The 18940-nt window shown below is 42.7% G+C and overlaps 1 protein-coding gene across 1 annotated transcript; it reads left to right on the plus strand.

The window, feature by feature from the left end:
* The first annotated feature begins 312 nt into the window (after positions 1-312).
* On the plus strand, positions 313-18837 carry LOC139421742 (deoxyribonuclease-1-like). The gene is made up of 8 exons (XM_071172863.1): positions 313-459; positions 852-940; positions 1055-1141; positions 1844-1959; positions 12069-12181; positions 13375-13529; positions 14143-14236; positions 18583-18837. Exons 1-8 carry the CDS (start codon positions 319-321, stop codon positions 18646-18648), a joined length of 861 nt encoding a protein of 286 aa, XP_071028964.1. The 5' UTR covers positions 313-318; the 3' UTR covers positions 18649-18837.
* Positions 18838-18940: the final 103 nt, after the last annotated feature.

Raw genomic sequence — 18940 nt, forward strand, 5'->3', positions numbered from 1 at the left:
AGCATACTTAAATTCACACAGGACACTGGATAAGACAGGAAAAGTACTCCAGATATAACAGACTGACCCTAGCCCCCCGACACATAAACTACTGCAGCATAAATACTGGAGGCTGAGACAGGAGGGGTCAGGAGACACTGTGGCCCTGTCCGACGATACCCCAGGACAGGGCCAAACAGGCAGGATATAACCCCATATCTAACCTCTAATCCCTGACCTCCAGAATGTGTGTGGCCTGTAATATCTGACCTCTAATCCCTGACCTCCAGGACGTGTGTGTGGCCTGTAATATCTGACCTCTAACCCCTGACCCCTAGAATGCGTGTAGCCTGTCTGTTAGTGCTGTTCCTATTGGCCCTGGTGCAGCTGGGAGGCTGTCTGCTGCTAGGAGCCTTCAACATCAAGACATTCGGAGACAAGAAGTCCTCCAACTCAACCCTCATGGACATCATCACTCAGGTAGAGCTTTATCTCATAACATCACATTGTAACACTTTATCTCATGACATCATAATGTAATGTTTTATCTCATGACATCACAATGTAACATTTTATCTCATAACATCACAATGTAACGTTTTATCTCATGACATCACAATGTAACGTTTTATCTCATAACATCATAATGTAACGTTTTATCTCATGACATCACAATGTAACGTTTTATCTCATGACATCACAATGTAACGTTTTATCTCATGACATCACAATATCATGTTTTATCTCATAACATCTTGGGACTAAAAGTGATTGTAGATTCTCCATTTGAAAGTACTTCTTAGTCCAAGACCAGGCTGTGTCCGGGAACCTTAGTTGTTATTCATTTAGATGATGATTGTTTTATGTATTAGATAGTGCACCGTTATGATATCGTGCTGATCCAGGAAGTAAGAGACACTGACCTATCAGCAACCAACAAACTGATGCAGCACGTCAACAAGTAAGACCAATCACAGCCCTGAAACAATATTACATCCACTAACCAATGACAGCCCCTCCGATATAAAGACTTTGTAATGTGTGTTGTCTAATAACTATATTTCTTTGTTGTCAGAGGCTTGTCTCCCTATAGGTACAGTCACATTGTCAGCGAGGAACTGGGCCGCAGTACCTACACAGAGAGATACCTCTACCTGTACAGGTAATATACAGAGAGATACCTCTATCTGTACAGGTAATATACAGAGAGATACCTCTACCTGTACAGGTAATATACAGAGAGATACCTCTACCTGTACAGGTAATATATGTAATATACAGAGAGATACCTCTATCTGTACAGGTAATATACAGAGAGATACCCCTATCTGTACAGGTAATATACAGAGAGATACCTCTACCTGTACAGGTAATATACAGAGAGATACCTCTACCTATACAGGTAATATACAGAGAGATACCTCTACCTGTACAGGTAATATACAGAGAGATACCTCTACCTGTACAGGTAATATATGTAATATACAGAGAGATACCTCTATCTGTACAGGTAATATACAGAGAGATACCCCTATCTGTACAGGTAATATACAGAGAGATACCTCTACCTGTACAGGTAATATACAGAGAGATACCTCTACCTATACAGGTAATATACAGAGAGATACCTCTACCTGTACAGGTAATATACAGAGAGATACCTCTACCTATACAGGTAATATACAGAGAGATACCTCTACCAGTACAGGTAATATACAGAGCGATACCTCTACCTATACAGGTAATATACAGAGAGATACCTCTATCTGTACAGGTTCTGTTCTGTTTTGTACTTTGTCGTTCTGTGCTGCACTAAACACTGAAACCCTCTCCTAAAGTGTGTGTTTGTCCTGTTATATGATAGAGAGGAGACGGTCTCTGTGGCTAAGAACTACACGTACGATGACGGCTGTGAGCCCTGCGGTACAGATACCTTCATCAGAGAACCCTTCATTGTCATGTTCTCCTCGAACTACACAGGTAGAAGGGGAGGGGGGGGTGAGAGAGAGAGAGAGAGAGAGAGAGAGAGAGAGAGAGAGAGAGAGAGAGAGAGAGAGAGAGAGAGGAGGAAAAATATGAGGTTCCTTTACATAAAAAAATAATTAACTCAAAAACATGTGTATTTGTTTCCATTAGTCCTGTTGATACAGTCAGTCCATTAGTCCTGTTGATACAGTCAGTCCATTAGTCCTGTTGATACAGTCAGTCCATTAGTCCTGTTGATACAGTCAGTCCATTAGTCTATTAGTCCTGTTGATACAGTCAGTCCATTAGTCCTGTTGATACAGTCAGTCCATTAGTCCTGTTGATACAGTCAGTCCATTAGTCCTGTTGATACAGTCAGTCCATTAGTCCTGTTGATACAGTCAGTCCATTAGTCCTGTTGATACAGTCAGTCCATTAGTCCTGTTGATACAGTCAGTCCATTAGTCCTGTTGATACAGTCAGTCCATTAGTCCTGTTGATACAGTCAGTCCATTAGTCCTGTTGATACAGTCAGTCCATTAGTCCATTAGTCCTGTTGATACAGTCAGTCCATTAGTCCTGTTGATACAGTCAGTCCATTAGTCCTGTTGATACAGTCAGTCCATTAGTCCTGTTGATACAGTCAGTCCATTAGTCCTGTTGATACAGTCAGTCCATTAGTCCTGTTGATACAGTCAGTCCATTAGTCCTGTTGATACAGTCAGTCCATTAGTCCTGTTGATACAGTCAGTCCATTAGTCCTGTTGATACAGTCAGTCCATTAGTCCTGTTGATACAGTCAGTCCATTAGTCCTGTTGATACAGTCAGTCCATTAGTCCTGTTGATACAGTCAGTCCATTAGTCCTGTTGATACAGTCAGTCCATTAGTCCTGTTGATACAGTCAGTCCATTAGTCCTGTTGATACAGTCAGTCCATTAGTCCTGTTGATACAGTCAGTCCATTAGTCCTGTTGATACAGTCAGTCCATTAGTCCTGTTGATACAGTCAGTCCATTAGTCCTGTTGATACAGCCAGTCCATTAGTCCATTAGTCCTGTTGATACAGTCAGTCCATTAGCCCTGTTGATACAGTCAGTCCATTAGTCCTGTTGATACAGTCAGTCCATTAGTCCATTAGTCCTGTTGATACAGTCAGTCCATTAGTCCTGTTGATACAGTCAGTCCATTAGTCCTGTTGATACAGTCAGTCCATTAGTCCATTAGTCCTGTTGATACAGTCAGTCCATTAGTCCTGTTGATACAGTCAGTCCATTAGTCCTGTTGATACAGTCAGTCCATTAGTCCTGTTGATACAGTCAGTCCATTAGTCCTGTTGATACAGTCAGTCCATTAGTCCTGTTGATACAGTCAGTCCATTAGTCCTGTTGATACAGTCAGTCCATTAGTCCTGTTGATACAGTCAGTCCATTAGTCCTGTTGATACAGTCAGTCCATTAGTCCTGTTGATACAGTCAGTCCATTAGTCCATTAGTCCTGTTGATACAGTCAGTCCATTAGTCCTGTTGATACAGTCAGTCCATTAGTCCTGTTGATACAGTCAGTCCATTAGTCCTGTTGATACAGTCAGTCCATTAGTCCTGTTGATACAGTCAGTCCATTAGTCCTGTTGATACAGTCAGTCCATTAGTCCTGTTGATACAGTCAGTCCATTAGTCCTGTTGATACAGTCAGTCCATTAGTCCTGTTGATACAGTCAGTCCATTAGTCCTGTTGATACAGTCAGTCCATTAGTCCTGTTGATACAGTCAGTCCATTAGTCCTGTTGATACAGTCAGTCCATTAGTCCTGTTGATACAGTCAGTCCATTAGTCCTGTTGATACAGTCAGTCCATTAGTCCTGTTGATACAGTCAGTCCATTAGTCCTGTTGATACAGTCAGTCCATTAGTCCTGTTGATACAGTCAGTCCATTAGTCCTGTTGATACAGTCAGTCCATTAGTCCTGTTGATACAGTCAGTCCATTAGTCCTGTTGATACAGCCAGTCCATTAGTCCATTAGTCCTGTTGATACAGTCAGTCCATTAGCCCTGTTGATACAGTCAGTCCATTAGTCCTGTTGATACAGTCAGTCCATTAGTCCATTAGTCCTGTTGATACAGTCAGTCCATTAGTCCTGTTGATACAGTCAGTCCATTAGTCCTGTTGATACAGTCAGTCCATTAGTCCATTAGTCCTGTTGATACAGTCAGTCCATTAGTCCTGTTGATACAGTCAGTCCATTAGTCCTGTTGATACAGTCAGTCCATTAGTCCTGTTGATACAGTCAGTCCATTAGTCCTGTTGATACAGTCAGTCCATTAGTCCTGTTGATACAGTCAGTCCATTAGTCCTGTTGATACAGTCAGTCCATTAGTCCTGTTGATACAGTCAGTCCATTAGTCCTGTTGATACAGTCAGTCCATTAGTCCTGTTGATACAGTCAGTCCATTAGTCCATTAGTCCTGTTGATACAGTCAGTCCATTAGTCCTGTTGATACAGTCAGTCCATTAGTCCTGTTGATACAGTCAGTCCATTAGTCCTGTTGATACAGTCAGTCCATTAGTCCTGTTGATACAGTCAGTCCATTAGTCCTGTTGATACAGTCAGTCCATTAGTCCTGTTGATACAGTCAGTCCATTAGTCCTGTTGATACAGTCAGTCCATTAGTCCTGTTGATACAGTCAGTCCATTAGTCCTGTTGATACAGTCAGTCCATTAGTCCTGTTGATACAGTCAGTCCATTAGTCCTGTTGATACAGTCAGTCCATTAGTCCTGTTGATACAGTCAGTCCATTAGTCCACTGTTGATACAGTCAGTCCATTAGTCCTGTTGATACAGTCAGTCCATTAGTCCTGTTGATACAGTCAGTCCATTAGTCCTGTTTATACAGTCAGTCCATTAGTCCTGTTGATACAGTCAGTCCATTAGTCCTGTTGATACAGTCAGTCCATTAGTCCTGTTGATACAGTCAGTCCATTAGTCCATTAGTCCTGTTGATACAGTCAGTCCATTAGTCCATTAGTCCTGTTGATACAGTCAGTCCATTAGTCCTGTTGATACAGTCAGTCCATTAGTCCTGTTGATACAGTCAGTCCATTAGTCCTGTTGATACAGTCAGTCCATTAGTCCATTAGTCCTGTTGATACAGTCAGTCCATTAGTCCTGTTGATACAGTCAGTCCATTAGTCCATTAGTCCTGTTGATACAGTCAGTCCATTAGTTCATTAGTCCTGTTGATACAGTCAGTCCATTAGTTCATTAGTCCTGTTGATACAGTCAGTCCATTAGTCCTGTTGATACAGTCAGTCCATTAGTCCTGTTGATACAGTCAGTCCATTAGTCCTGTTGATACAGTCAGTCCATTAGTCCTGTTGATACAGTCAGTCCATTAGTCCTGTTGATACAGTCAGTCCATTAGTCCATTAGTCCTGTTGATACAGTCAGTCCATTAGTCCATTAGTCCTGTTGATACAGTCAGTCCATTAGTCCTGTTGATACAGTCAGTCCATTAGTCCTGTTGATACAGTCAGTCCATTAGTCCTGTTGATACAGTCAGTCCATTAGTCCACTGTTTATACAGTCAGTCCATTAGTCCTGTTGATACAGACAGTCCATTAGTCCTGTTGATACAGTCAGTCCATTAGTCCTGTTGATACAGTCAGTCCATTAGTCCTGTTGATACAGTCAGTCCATTAGTCCATTAGTCCTGTTGATACAGTCAGTCCATTAGTCCTGTTGATACAGTCAGTCCATTAGTCCATTAGTCCTGTTGATACAGTCAGTCCATTAGTCCTGTCGATACAGTCAGTCCATTAGTCCATTAGTCCTGTTGATACAGTCAGTCCATTAGTTCATTAGTCCTGTTGATACAGTCAGTCCATTAGTTCATTAGTCCTGTTGATACAGTCAGTCCATTAGTCCTGTTGATACAGTCAGTCCATTAGTCCTGTTGATACAGTCAGTCCATTAGTCCTGTTGATACAGTCAGTCCATTAGTCCTGTTGATACAGTCAGTCCATTAGTCCTGTTGATACAGTCAGTCCATTAGTCCTGTTGATACAGTCAGTCCATTAGTCCATTAGTCCTGTTGATACAGTCAGTCCATTAGTCCATTAGTCCTGTTGATACAGTCAGTCCATTAGTCCTGTTGATACAGTCAGTCCATTAGTCCTGTTGATACAGTCAGTCCATTAGTCCTGTTGATACAGTCAGTCCATTAGTCCACTGTTGATACAGTCAGTCCATTAGTCCTGTTGATACAGACAGTCCATTAGTCCTGTTGATACAGTCAGTCCATTAGTCCTGTTGATACAGTCAGTCCATTAGTCCTGTTGATACAGTCAGTCCGTTAGTCCATTAGTCCTGTTGATACAGTCAGTCCATTAGTCCTGTTGATACAGTCAGTCCATTAGTCCATTAGTCCTGTTGATACAGTCAGTCCATTAGTCCTGTTGATACAGTCAGTCCATTAGTCCACTGTTGATACAGTCAGTCCATTAGTCCACTGTTGATACAGTCAGTCCATTAGTCCTGTTGATACAGTCAGTCCATTAGTCCTGTTGATACAGTCAGTCCATTAGTCCTGTTGATACAGTCAGTCCATTAGTCCATTAGTCCTGTTGATACTGTCAGTCCATTAGTCCTGTTGATACAGTCAGTCCATTAGTCCTGTTGATACAGTCAGTCCATTAGTCCTGTTGATACAGTCAGTCCATTAGTCCTGTTGATACAGTCAGTCCATTAGTCCTGTTGATACAGTCAGTCCATTAGTCCATTAGTCCTGTTGATACAGTCAGTCCATTAGTCCTGTTGATACAGTCAGTCCATTAGTCCTGTTGATACAGTCAGTCCATTAGTCCTGTTGATACAGTCAGTCCATTAGTCCTGTTGATACAGACAGTCCATTAGTCCTGTTGATACAGTCAGTCCATTAGTCCTGTTGATACAGTCAGTCCATTAGTCCTGTTGATACAGTCAGTCCGTTAGTCCATTAGTCCTGTTGATACAGTCAGTCCATTAGTCCTGTTGTTACAGTCAGTCCATTAGTCCATTAGTCCTGTTGATACAGTCAGTCCATTAGTCCTGTTGATACAGTCAGTCCATTAGTCCATTAGTCCTGTTGATACAGTCAGTCCATTAGTTCATTAGTCCTGTTGATACAGTCAGTCCATTAGTTCATTAGTCCTGTTGATACAGTCAGTCCATTAGTCCTGTTGATACAGTCAGTCCATTAGTCCTGTTGATACAGTCAGTCCATTAGTCCTGTTGATACAGTCAGTCCATTAGTCCTGTTGATACAGTCAGTCCATTAGTCCTGTTGATACAGTCAGTCCATTAGTCCATTAGTCCTGTTGATACAGTCAGTCCATTAGTCCATTAGTCCTGTTGATACAGTCAGTCCATTAGTCCTGTTGATACAGTCAGTCCATTAGTCCTGTTGATACAGTCAGTCCATTAGTCCTGTTGATACAGTCAGTCCATTAGTCCACTGTTGATACAGTCAGTCCATTAGTCTTGTTGATACAGACAGTCCATTAGTCCTGTTGATACAGTCAGTCCATTAGTCCTGTTGATACAGTCAGTCCATTAGTCCTGTTGATACAGTCAGTCCGTTAGTCCATTAGTCCTGTTGATACAGTCAGTCCATTAGTCCTGTTGATACAGTCAGTCCATTAGTCCATTAGTCCTGTTGATACAGTCAGTCCATTAGTCTTGTTGATACAGTCAGTCCATTAGTCCACTGTTGATACAGTCAGTCCATTAGTCCACTGTTGATACAGTCAGTCCATTAGTCCTGTTGATACAGTCAGTCCATTAGTCCTGTTGATACAGTCAGTCCATTAGTCCTGTTGATACAGTCAGTCCATTAGTCCATTAGTCCTGTTGATACTGTCAGTCCATTAGTCCTGTTGATACAGTCAGTCCATTAGTCCTGTTGATACAGTCAGTCCATTAGTCCTGTTGATACAGTCAGTCCATTAGTCCATTAGTCCTGTTGATACAGTCAGTCCATTAGTCCTGTTGATACTGTCAGTCCCAGGATGTGTTGCGTGTCAGCAGGCAAGTTTTCAAGATATTAGACTTTCAAGAAGCAAAGTGTCACGAAGCATTTTGCATCATAAAGTTGCACCATCGAGAGCCTCCTGACCGGTTGCATCACCGCCTGGTATGGCAACTGTTCGGCATCCGATCGTAAGGCGCTACAGAGGGTAGTACGTACGGCCCAGTTCATCACTGGGGTCAAGCTTCCTGCCATCCAGGACCTATATACCAGGCGGTGTCAGAGAAAGGCCCAAAAAATTGTCAAAGACTCCAGTCACCCAAGTCATAGACTGTTTTCTCTGCTACCGCACGGCAAGCGGTACCGGAGCGCCAAGTCTAGGACCAAAAGACTTCCAAACAGCTTCTACCCCCCCCATCCATAAGACCGCTGGACAATTCATCAAATGGCCACCCGGACTATTTACATTAGGGTTTTTTTAGGTGCCTTTTGGCAAACTCCAAGTTGGCTGTCATGTGTTTTTTTACTGAGGAGTGCCTTTCATCTGGCCACTCTAACATAAAGGCCTGATTGGTGGAGCGCTGTCAGAGTGACCATCAGGTTTTTGGTCACCTCGCTGGCCAAGGTTCTTCTCCCCCGAATGCTCGGCTTGGCCGGGTGGCCAGCTCTAGGAAGTGTTTTGGTGGGATCCAAACTTCTTCCAATTGAATGATGGACGCCACTATGGTGACCTTGGTGATCGTCAATGCTGCAGAAATGTTTTGGTACGCTTCTCTAGATCTGTGCCTTGACACAATCCTGTCTGAGCTCTACGGACAATTCCTTCAACCTCATGGCTTGGTTTTTGCTCTGACATGCACTGTCAACTGTGGTTATCTCGATATAGGACTCATTTTACTGTGGATATAGATACTTTTGTACCTGTTTCCTCCAGCATCTTCACAAGGTCCTTTGCTGTTGTTCTGGGATTGATTTGCACTTTTCGCACCAAAGTACGTTCATCTCTAGGAGACAGAACGCGTCTCCTTCCTGAGCGGTATGACGGCTGCGTGGTCCCATGGTGTTTATACTTGCGTACTATTGTTTGTACAGATGAACGTGGTACCTTCAGGTGTTTGGAAATTACTCCCAAGGATGAACCAGACTTGGGGAGGTCTACAATTTTCTTCTGAAGTCTTGGCTGATTTCTTTTGATTTTCCCATGATGTCAGGCACTGAGTTTGAAGGTAGGCCTTGAAATACATCCACAGGTACACCTCCAATTGACTCAAATTATGTCAATTAGCCTATCAGAAGCTTCTAAAGCCATGACATAATTTTCTGGAATTTTCCAAGCAGTTTAAGGCACAGTCAACTTAATGTATGTAAACCTCTGACCCACTGGAATTGTGATACAGTGAATTATAAGTGAAATAATCTGTCTGTAAACAATTGTTGTAAAAATTACTTGCACAAAGTAGATGTCCTAACCGACTTGCCAAAACTATAGTTTGTTAACAATACATTTGTGGGGGGGTTGAAAAACGAGTTTTAATGAGTCCAACCTAAGTGTATGTAAACTTCCCACTTCAACTGTCTGTCTCCATCACCTCCCTGTGGTTCCTTCCCCAGGCGTTATTGTTTCTGGTCCAGTGTTCATGTCTGTACCCGTGTTTCTTGTTTTGTTCTATTTTCATTTATTAAATACACTCCCTGAACCTGCTTCCCGACTCCCAGCGTTACAGTTCCATCTAGTCTATCTATATCATCTATGATATACATCTCGTCTATGAGACCAGGCTGAATATCTAGTCTATCTATATCATCTATGATATACATCTCATCTATGAGACCAGGCTGAATATCTAGTCTATCTATATCATCTATGATATACATCTCGTCTATGAGACCAGGCTGAATATCTAGTCTATCTATATCATCTATGATATACATCTCGTCTATGAGACCAGGCTAAATATCTAGTCTATCTATATCATCTATGATATACATCTCGTCTATGAGACCAGGCAGAATATCTAGTCTATCTATATCATCTATGATATACATCTCGTCTATGAGACCAGGCTGAATATCTAGTCTATCTATATCATCTATGATATACATCTCGTCTATGAGACCAGGCTGAATATCTAGTCTATCTATATCATCTATGATATACATCTCGTCTATGAGACCAGGCTGAATATCTAGTCTATCTATATCATCTATGATATACATCTCGTCTATGAGACCAGGCTGAATATCTAGTCTATCTATATCATCTATGATATACATCTCGTCTGTGAGACCAGGCTGAATATCTAGTCTATCTATATCATCTATGATATACATCTCGTCTATGAGACCAGGCTGAATATCTAGTCTATCTATGTCATCTATGATATACATCTCGTCTGAGACCAGGCTGAATATCTAGTCTATCTATATCATCTATGATATACATCTTGTCTATGAGACCAGGCTGAATATCTAGTCTATCTATATCATCTATGATATACATCTTGTCTATGAGACCAGGCTGAATATCTAGTCTATCTATATCATCTATGATATACATCTCGTCTATGAGACCAGGCTGAATATCTAGTCTATCTATATCATCTATGATATACATCTCGTCTATGAGACCAGGCTGAATATCTAGTCTATCTATATCATCTATGATATACATCTCGTCTATGAGACCAGGCTGAATATCTAGTCTACCTATGTCATCTATGATATACATCGCGTCTATGAGACCAGGCTGAATATCTAGTCTATCTATATCATCTATGATATACATCTCGTCTATGAGACCAGGCTGAATATCTAGTCTATCTATATCATCTATGATATACATCTTGTCTATGAGACCAGGCTGAATATCTAGTCTATCTATGTCATCTATGATATACATCTCGTCTATGAGACCAGGCTGAATATCTTGTCTATCTATATCATCTATGATATACATCTCGTCTATGAGACCAGGCAGAATATCTAGTCTATCTTTATCATCTATGATATACATCTCGTCTATGAGACCAGGCTGAATATCTAGTCTATCTATATCATCTATGATATACATCTCGTCTATGAGACCAGGCTGAATATCTAGTCTATCTATATCATCTATGATATACATCTCGTCTATGAGACCAGGCTGAATATCTAGTCTATCTATGCCATCTATGATATACATCTCGTCTATGAGACCAGGCTGAATATCTAGTCTATCTATGTCATCTATGATATACATCTCGTCTATGAGACCAGGCTGAATATCTAGTCTATCTATGTCATCTATGATATACATCTCGTCTATGAGACCAGGCTGACTATCTTGTCTATCTATATCATCTATGATATACATCTCGTCTATGAGACCAGGCTGAATATCTAGTCTATCTATATCATCTATGATATACATCTCGTCTATGAGACCAGGCTGAATATCTAGTCTATCTATATCATCTATGATATACATCTCGTCTATGAGACCAGGCTGAATATCTAGTCTATCTATATCATCTATGATATACATCTCGTCTATGAGACCAGGCTGAATATCTAGTCTATCTATATCATCTATGATATACATCTCGTCTATGAGACCAGGCTGAATATCTTGAAAAACTTGACTGCTGTAAAACATTTTGGAACTGATTAATGAAGATATTAAATCTTTAACTCTCCATTCCGGTGTTTTTCTCCCTCCCTTTCTGCCTCCCTCCCTCCCTCCCTCCCCACCTCCCTCTCTCCCTCTCTCCCTCCCCACCTCCCTCTCTCCTTCCCTCTCTCCCTCCCTCTCTCCCCACCTCCCTCCCTCCCTCTTTCCCTCCCTCCCCACCTCCTTCTCTCCCTCCCCACCTCCCTCCTTCCCTCCCCACCTTCCTCCCTCCCCACCTCCCTCTCTCCCCCCCACCTCCCCCCTCCCTCCCCACCTCCCTCCCTTCCTCCCTCCTTCCCTCCCCACCTCCCTCCCTTCCTCCCTCCCCACCTCCCTCTCTCCCCCCCACCTCCCCCCCTCCCTCCCTCCCCACCTCCCTCCCTTCCTCCCTCCCCACCTCCCTCCCTCCCTCCCCACCTCCCTCCCTTCCTCCCTCCCCACCTCCCTCCCTCCCTCCCTCTCTTCTAGCTGTGGGGAACTTTGTTTTGATACCTCAACACACGTCTCCAGACTCGGCAGTGAAGGAGGTTGATGCTCTGTACGATGTGGCCGCTGACGTCAGAGCTCGCTGGAACACCAATGTGACTATACAACACACACACACACACACACACAGGCACAGACACAGGCACACACACACTCCTCCTCTGTAGTAGTTCTGCTAGGGGACTTCAATACTGGCTTTGATTTAATTTTCTCTCTATGGACTCTACACACACACTGACACACATGGACACACACACACTGACACACACTGACACACACTGACACACACTGACACACATGGACACACACACACTGACACACATGGACACACACACACTGACACACACTGACACACACTGACACACACTGACACATGGACACATGGACACACACACACTGACACATGGACACATGGACACACACACACTGACACATGGACACACACACACTGACACATGTATACTGACTCCACACACACTGACACATGTATACTGACTCCACACACACTGACACATGCATACTGACTCCACACACACTAACACACACACACACACACTGACACATGTATACTGACTCCACACACACACGGACACACACACCGTCACACACACACACACACGGACATACAACCATCATTTACACTGAGTGTACAAAACATTAAGAACCCCTTCATACTATTGAGTTCTAGAGTTTAAATGTATTCCATGTTGAGATTCAATCCCAATATTACCCTTTATATTCATCACAGAAGACTGAAATATAACACAACTGTTAGACATAATGATGCATCTTTATTCATGCCCAGTCATGTGAAATCCATAGATTAGAGCCTAATGAATTTATTTAAATTGACTCATGTCCTTATATGAACTGTAACTCAGTAAAATCTTTGAAATTGTTGCATGTTGGGTTTATTGTTTTGTTCAGTGTTGTACTACATTGATGTTGATTATTGCATTGTGGGGGTTTAGAGTTTACAAGATAAAAGGCATTTCACTGTCCCGGTGCACATAACATTAAAACATGACACTTGACTTGCACACAAAGGTTTGATCGATTGATGAATTGATTGATTGATTTATGAATTGATTGATTGATGAATTGATTGATTGATTGATGAATTGATTGATTGATTGGTCGATTGATTGATTGGTCGATTGATGAATTGATTGATTGATTGATTGGTGAATTGATTGATTGATTGATTGATTGATGAATTGATTGATTGGTTTATGAATTGATTGATGGATTGATGAATTGATTGATTGATTTATTGATTGATTGGCAGGACATAGTGCTGCTGGGGGACTTCAACGCAGGCTGTCGCTACGTCAGTGGATCAGACTGGCAGCGGATACGTCTCTTCACAGACCACAGATACCACTGGCTGATACCTGACCACGCTGACACCACGGTCTCTAACACCGACTGTCCCTACGACAGGTCAGAGACACCTATACACCTATACACACACACCCACTGGCTGATACCTGACCACGCTGACACCACGGTCTCTAACACCGACTGTCCCTACGACAGGTCAGAGACACCTATACACCTATACACACACACACACTGGCTGATACCTGACCACGCTGACACCACGGTCTCTAACACCGACTGTCCCTATGACAGGTCAGACACCTATACACACACTGGCTGATACCTGACCACGCTGACACCACGGTCTCTAACACCGACTGTCCCTACGACAGGTCAGAGACACCTATACACCCACACACACACTGGCTGATACCTGACCACGCTGACACCACGGTCTCTAACACCGACTGTCCCTAAGACAGGTCAGAGACACCTATACACCTATACACATGCAACCACACACACACACACATTTACACACACACACATTTCCAACACACACACAACCTGCCCCCACGACAGGTCAGACCTAGCATACACACTCACTCACTCACTCACTCACACACACACACACACACACACACAAACTCACACACACACAAACTCACACACACACAAACTCACACACACACACTCACTCACTCACAGACTAACTGTTGGTCTGGTTGTGAAGGGTGGTGGCCACCACTGAGATGATGAGAGGAGTGGTCCCTGGGTCGGCTGAGGTGTTCAACTACATGACTCACCTGAAGCTCAGCCACAGCACGGTAACAACTCTTAACCCTTAAAGGTGGACTCAGTCAGATGATGTGGCACGAAGTCAACACAATATCAGGTCAATCTACACAACTGATAGCATTGAAGCGCGAGGCTAAACTTTCAATGTTTATGTTTTATTGTCTCGTACACCGGATAGGTGCAGTGTAATGTGTTGTTGTACAGGGTCAGTCATAGTAGTATGATAGGTGTTGTTTTACAGGGTCATAGTAGTATGATAGGTGTTGTTTTACAGGGTCAGTCATAGTAGTATGATAGGTGTTGTTTTACAGGGTCATAGTAGTATGATAGGTGTTGTTTTACAGGGTCAGTCATAGTAGTATGATAGGTGTTGTTTTACAGGGTCAGTCATAGTAGTATGATAGGTGTTGTTTTACAGGGTCAGCCATAGTAGTATGATAGGTGTTGTTTTACAGGGTCAGTCATAGTAGTATGATAGGTGTTGTTTTACAGGGTCAGCCATAGTAGTATGATAGGTGTTGTTGTACAGGGTCAGTCATAGTAGTATGATAGGTGTTGTTTTACAGGGTCAGTCATAGTAGTATGATAGGTGTTGTTTTACAGGGTCAGTCATAGTAGTATGATAGGTGTTGTTTTACAGGGTCAGTCATAGTAGTATGATAGGTGTTGTTTTACAGGGTCAGTCATAGTAGTATGATAGGTGTTGTTGTACAGGGTCAGTCATAGTAGTATGATAGGTGTTGTTGTACAGGGTCAGTCATAGTAGTATGATAGGTGTTGTTTTACAGGGTCAGTCATAGTAGTATGATAGGTGTTGTTTTACAGGGTCAGCCATAGTAGTATGATAGGTGTTGTTTTACAGGGTCAGTCATAGTAGGATGATAGGTGTGGTTGTACAGGGTCATAGTGGTATGATAGGTGTTGTTTTACAGGGTCATAGTAGTATGATAGGTGTTGTTTTACAGGGTCAGTCATAGTAGTATGATAGGTGTTGTTTTACAGGGTCAGTCATAGTAGTATGATAGGTGTTGTTTTACAGGGTCAGACATAGTAGTATGATAGGTGTTGTTTTACAGGGTCAGTCATAGTAGTATGATAGGTGTTGTGCTACAGGGTCAGTCATAGTAGTATGATAGGTGTTGTTTTACAGGGTCAGTCATAGTAGTATGATAGGTGTTGTTTTACAGGGTCAGTCATAGTAGTATGATAGGTGTTGTTTTACAGGGTCAGTCATAGTAGTATGATAGGTGTTGTTTTACAGGGTCAGTCATAGTAGTATGATAGGTGTTGTTTTACAGGGTCAGTCATAGTAGTATGATAGGTGTTGTTTTACAGGGTCAGTCATAGTAGTATGATAGGTGTTGTTTTACAGGGTCAGTCATAGAGCGAATCAGGGTTAAGTGCCTTGCTCGAGGCCACATGGACAGATTGTTCACCTTGTCGGCTCGGGTATTGGAACCGTCAACATTTGGGTTACTGGACCAACGCTCTAACCCAGTGGTCACCAACTACTGGTCGATTAAGCTGTAGGAACGTTGATTTGAGACATCCGATTGGCCAGCGCAGTATGAGAACTCGATTAAGCCACAGATCTCCCGGTCCGCCGGGTAGGCGGAGTTTGTCTTTTCAGACAAATGATTCGGTTCAAAATGGGAATCAAGTGCACCAACCGCCAACAGGGATTCTGAATCAAGTGCACCAACCACCAACAGGGCTTCTGAATCAAGTGCACCAACAGGGCTTCTGAATCAAGTGCACCAACCACCAACAGGGCTTCTGAATCAAGTGCACCAACAGGGCTTCTGAATCAAGTGCACCAACAGGGCTTCTGAATCAAGTGCACCAACAGGGCAACACGAATACAAAAAAAGTCAAACAAGCCTTTATCGTTGGCTTTCCGACAGAAATGTTTGGTGATCGACTAGGAATGCCTTGAAGATCGACCAGTGGATGGCGATCGACCCGGTTGGTGACCACTGCTCTAACCAATAGGCTACCTGCCCTAAACTTCTCCTCTGCTCTGGTCCCGTAGCTACCACGTTGTAGCAGCGTGAAGAGCACCTGTGCACCTACATTTTGGGACTGTGTCAAGAGCAAAGTCTCAGCAAGGGCTCATTTCAACGTCATCTCACTGAGTCGACCTTTAACCAAAAAAGTGGGATATTTTGGGTTGTTTCTTAGCAGTTTATATGGTACAAGGATTCTCTACACTTGTTAGTTTTGTCACATACAATGAAATTAGCGGAACTATTAGAATTTTAGCAACCAGGAAATGGAGGAGCGATTTCTGCAAATTTCACCTTAAACTCAAGTCAGGCCTCCCCTCAACAGTAAATAAACTCTTATCTCTAGTCTGTGCATTTCTACACAATTTAAAAACTCTCAGCAAAAACAAGCAAAATTGACTCAGTCAATAAGAGACTGAACATTCACCTCAGTCAATAGGAGACTGAACATTCACCTCAGTCAATAGGAGACTGAACATTCACCTCAGTCAATAGGAGACTGAACATTCACCTCAGTCAATAGGAGACTGAACATTCACCTCAGTCAATAGGAGACTGAACATTCACCTCAGTCAATAGGAGACTGAACATTCACCTCAGTCAATAGGAGACTGAACATTCACCTCAGTCAATAAGAGACTGAACATTCACCTCAGTCAATAGGAGACTGAACATTCACCTCAGTCAATAGGAGACTGAACATTCTCCTCAGCCAATAAGAGACTGAACATTCACCTCAGCCAATAGGAGACATTCACCTCAGTCAATAGGAGACTGAACATTCACCTCAGTCAATAGGAGACTGAACATACACCTCAGTCAATAGGAGACTGAACATACACCTCAGTCAATAGGAGACTGAACATTCACCTCAGTCAATAGGAGACTGAACATTCACCTCAGTCAATAAGGGACTGAACATTTACCTCAGTCAATAGGAGACTGAACATTCACCTCAGTCAATAAGAGACTGAACATTCACCTCAGCCAATAAGAGACTGAACATTCACCTCAGCCAATAGGAGACATTCACCTCAGTCAATAGGAGACATTCACCTCAGTCAATAGGAGACATTCACCTCAGTCAATAGGAGACTGAACATTCACCTCAGTCAATAGGAGACTGAACATACACCTCAGTCAATAGGAGACTGAACATACACCTCAGTCAATAGGAGACTGAACATTCACCTCAGTCAATAGGAGACATAACATTCACCTCAGTCAATAGGAGACATTCACCTCAGTCAATAGGAGACTGAACATTCACCTCAGTCAATAGGAGACTGAACATTCACCTCAGTCAATAGGAGACTGAACATTCACCTCAGCCAATAGGAGACATTCACCTCAGTCAATAGGAGACTGAACATTCACCTCAGTCAATAGGAGACTGAACATTCACCTCAGTCAATAAGAGACTGAACATTCACCTCAGTCAATAGGAGACTGAACATTCACCTCAGTCAATAAGAGACTGAACATTCACCTCAGTCAATAGGAGACTGAACATTCACCTCAGTCAATAGGAGACTGAACATTCACCTCAGTCAATAGGAGACTGAACATTCTCCTCAGCCAATAAGAGACTGAACATTCACCTCAGCCAATAGGAGACATTCACCTCAGTCAATAGGAGACTGAACATTCACCTCAGTCAAAAGGAGACTGAACATACACCTCAGTCAATAGGAGACTGAACATTCACCTCAGTCAATAGGAGACTGAACATTCACCTCAGTCAATAAGGGACTGAACATTCACCTCAGTCAATAGGAGACTGAACATTCACCTCAGTCAATAAGAGACTGAACATTCACCTCAGCCAATAAGAGACTGAACATTCACCTCAGCCAATAGGAGACATTCACCTCAGTCAATAGGAGACTGAACATTCACCTCAGTCAATAGGAGACTGAACATACACCTCAGTCAATAGGAGACTGAACATTCACCTCAGTCAATAGGAGACATAACATTCACCTCAGTCAATAGGAGACATTCACCTCAGTCAATAGGAGACTGAACATTCACCTCAGTCAATAGGAGACTGAACATTCACCTCAGTCAATAGGAGACTGAACATTCACCTCAGTCAATAGGAGACTGAACATTCACCTCAGTCAATAAGAGACTGAACATTCACCTCAGTCAATAGGAGACTGAACATTCACCTCAGTCAATAAGAGACTGAACATTCACCTCAGTCAATAAGAGACTGAACATTTACCTCAGTCAATAGGAGACAGCTACTTGTATTTGCCTTCTAATCAGGATGATTTTAGTAGCCCATTTTAAATGTTTGGTGTTGAGCTAGGTAGAGTAACAGTGTCTTACTGGTACAGCTCTACTCTCTCTCCCCCTCTCAGGCATTGGCTGTCAGCGACCACTACCCCGTTGAGGTGAAGCTGATTGGTCACGCCCCTGCTGCATGAGCCCGCCTCCAGGAAGTGTTCCGACACTCTCAAATGGCACCCTATTCGCTGCGTAGTGCACTACTTTGGACCAGAGCCTTCTATAGAGAATAGGGTGCCAGTTGAGTGTCATCGCCATGACGCGTTTCAATAAAACTCAGCCTAACTGTTATTGTTTGTGTCCAACATCCAAGCTGAAACAAGTGCTTTATAAGAGATGGAAGAGCCCGTATGAATTCTACATTCATTTAGGAGTTTGGTTCTGTTAGTCCCTCAGTAACACCTCAGACACCAGTGACGTCCAATCAGATGC

The sequence above is a fragment of the Oncorhynchus clarkii genome, chromosome 12 (assembly GCF_045791955.1).
Source record: "Oncorhynchus clarkii lewisi isolate Uvic-CL-2024 chromosome 12, UVic_Ocla_1.0, whole genome shotgun sequence".
In the NCBI taxonomy this organism is placed as follows: domain Eukaryota; kingdom Metazoa; phylum Chordata; class Actinopteri; order Salmoniformes; family Salmonidae; genus Oncorhynchus; species Oncorhynchus clarkii.

Coding starts and splice junctions, on each gene's coding strand:
- LOC139421742 (XM_071172863.1), top strand. CDS start 319: ATGCGTGTAGCCTGTCTGTTAGTGCTGTTCCTATTGGCCCTGGTGCAG. Junction 941..1,054: donor CTGATGCAGCACGTCAACAA/GTAAGACCAATC, acceptor CTTTGTTGTCAG/AGGCTTGTCTCCCTATAGGT. Junction 1,142..1,843: donor AGATACCTCTACCTGTACAG/GTAATATACAGA, acceptor GTTATATGATAG/AGAGGAGACGGTCTCTGTGG.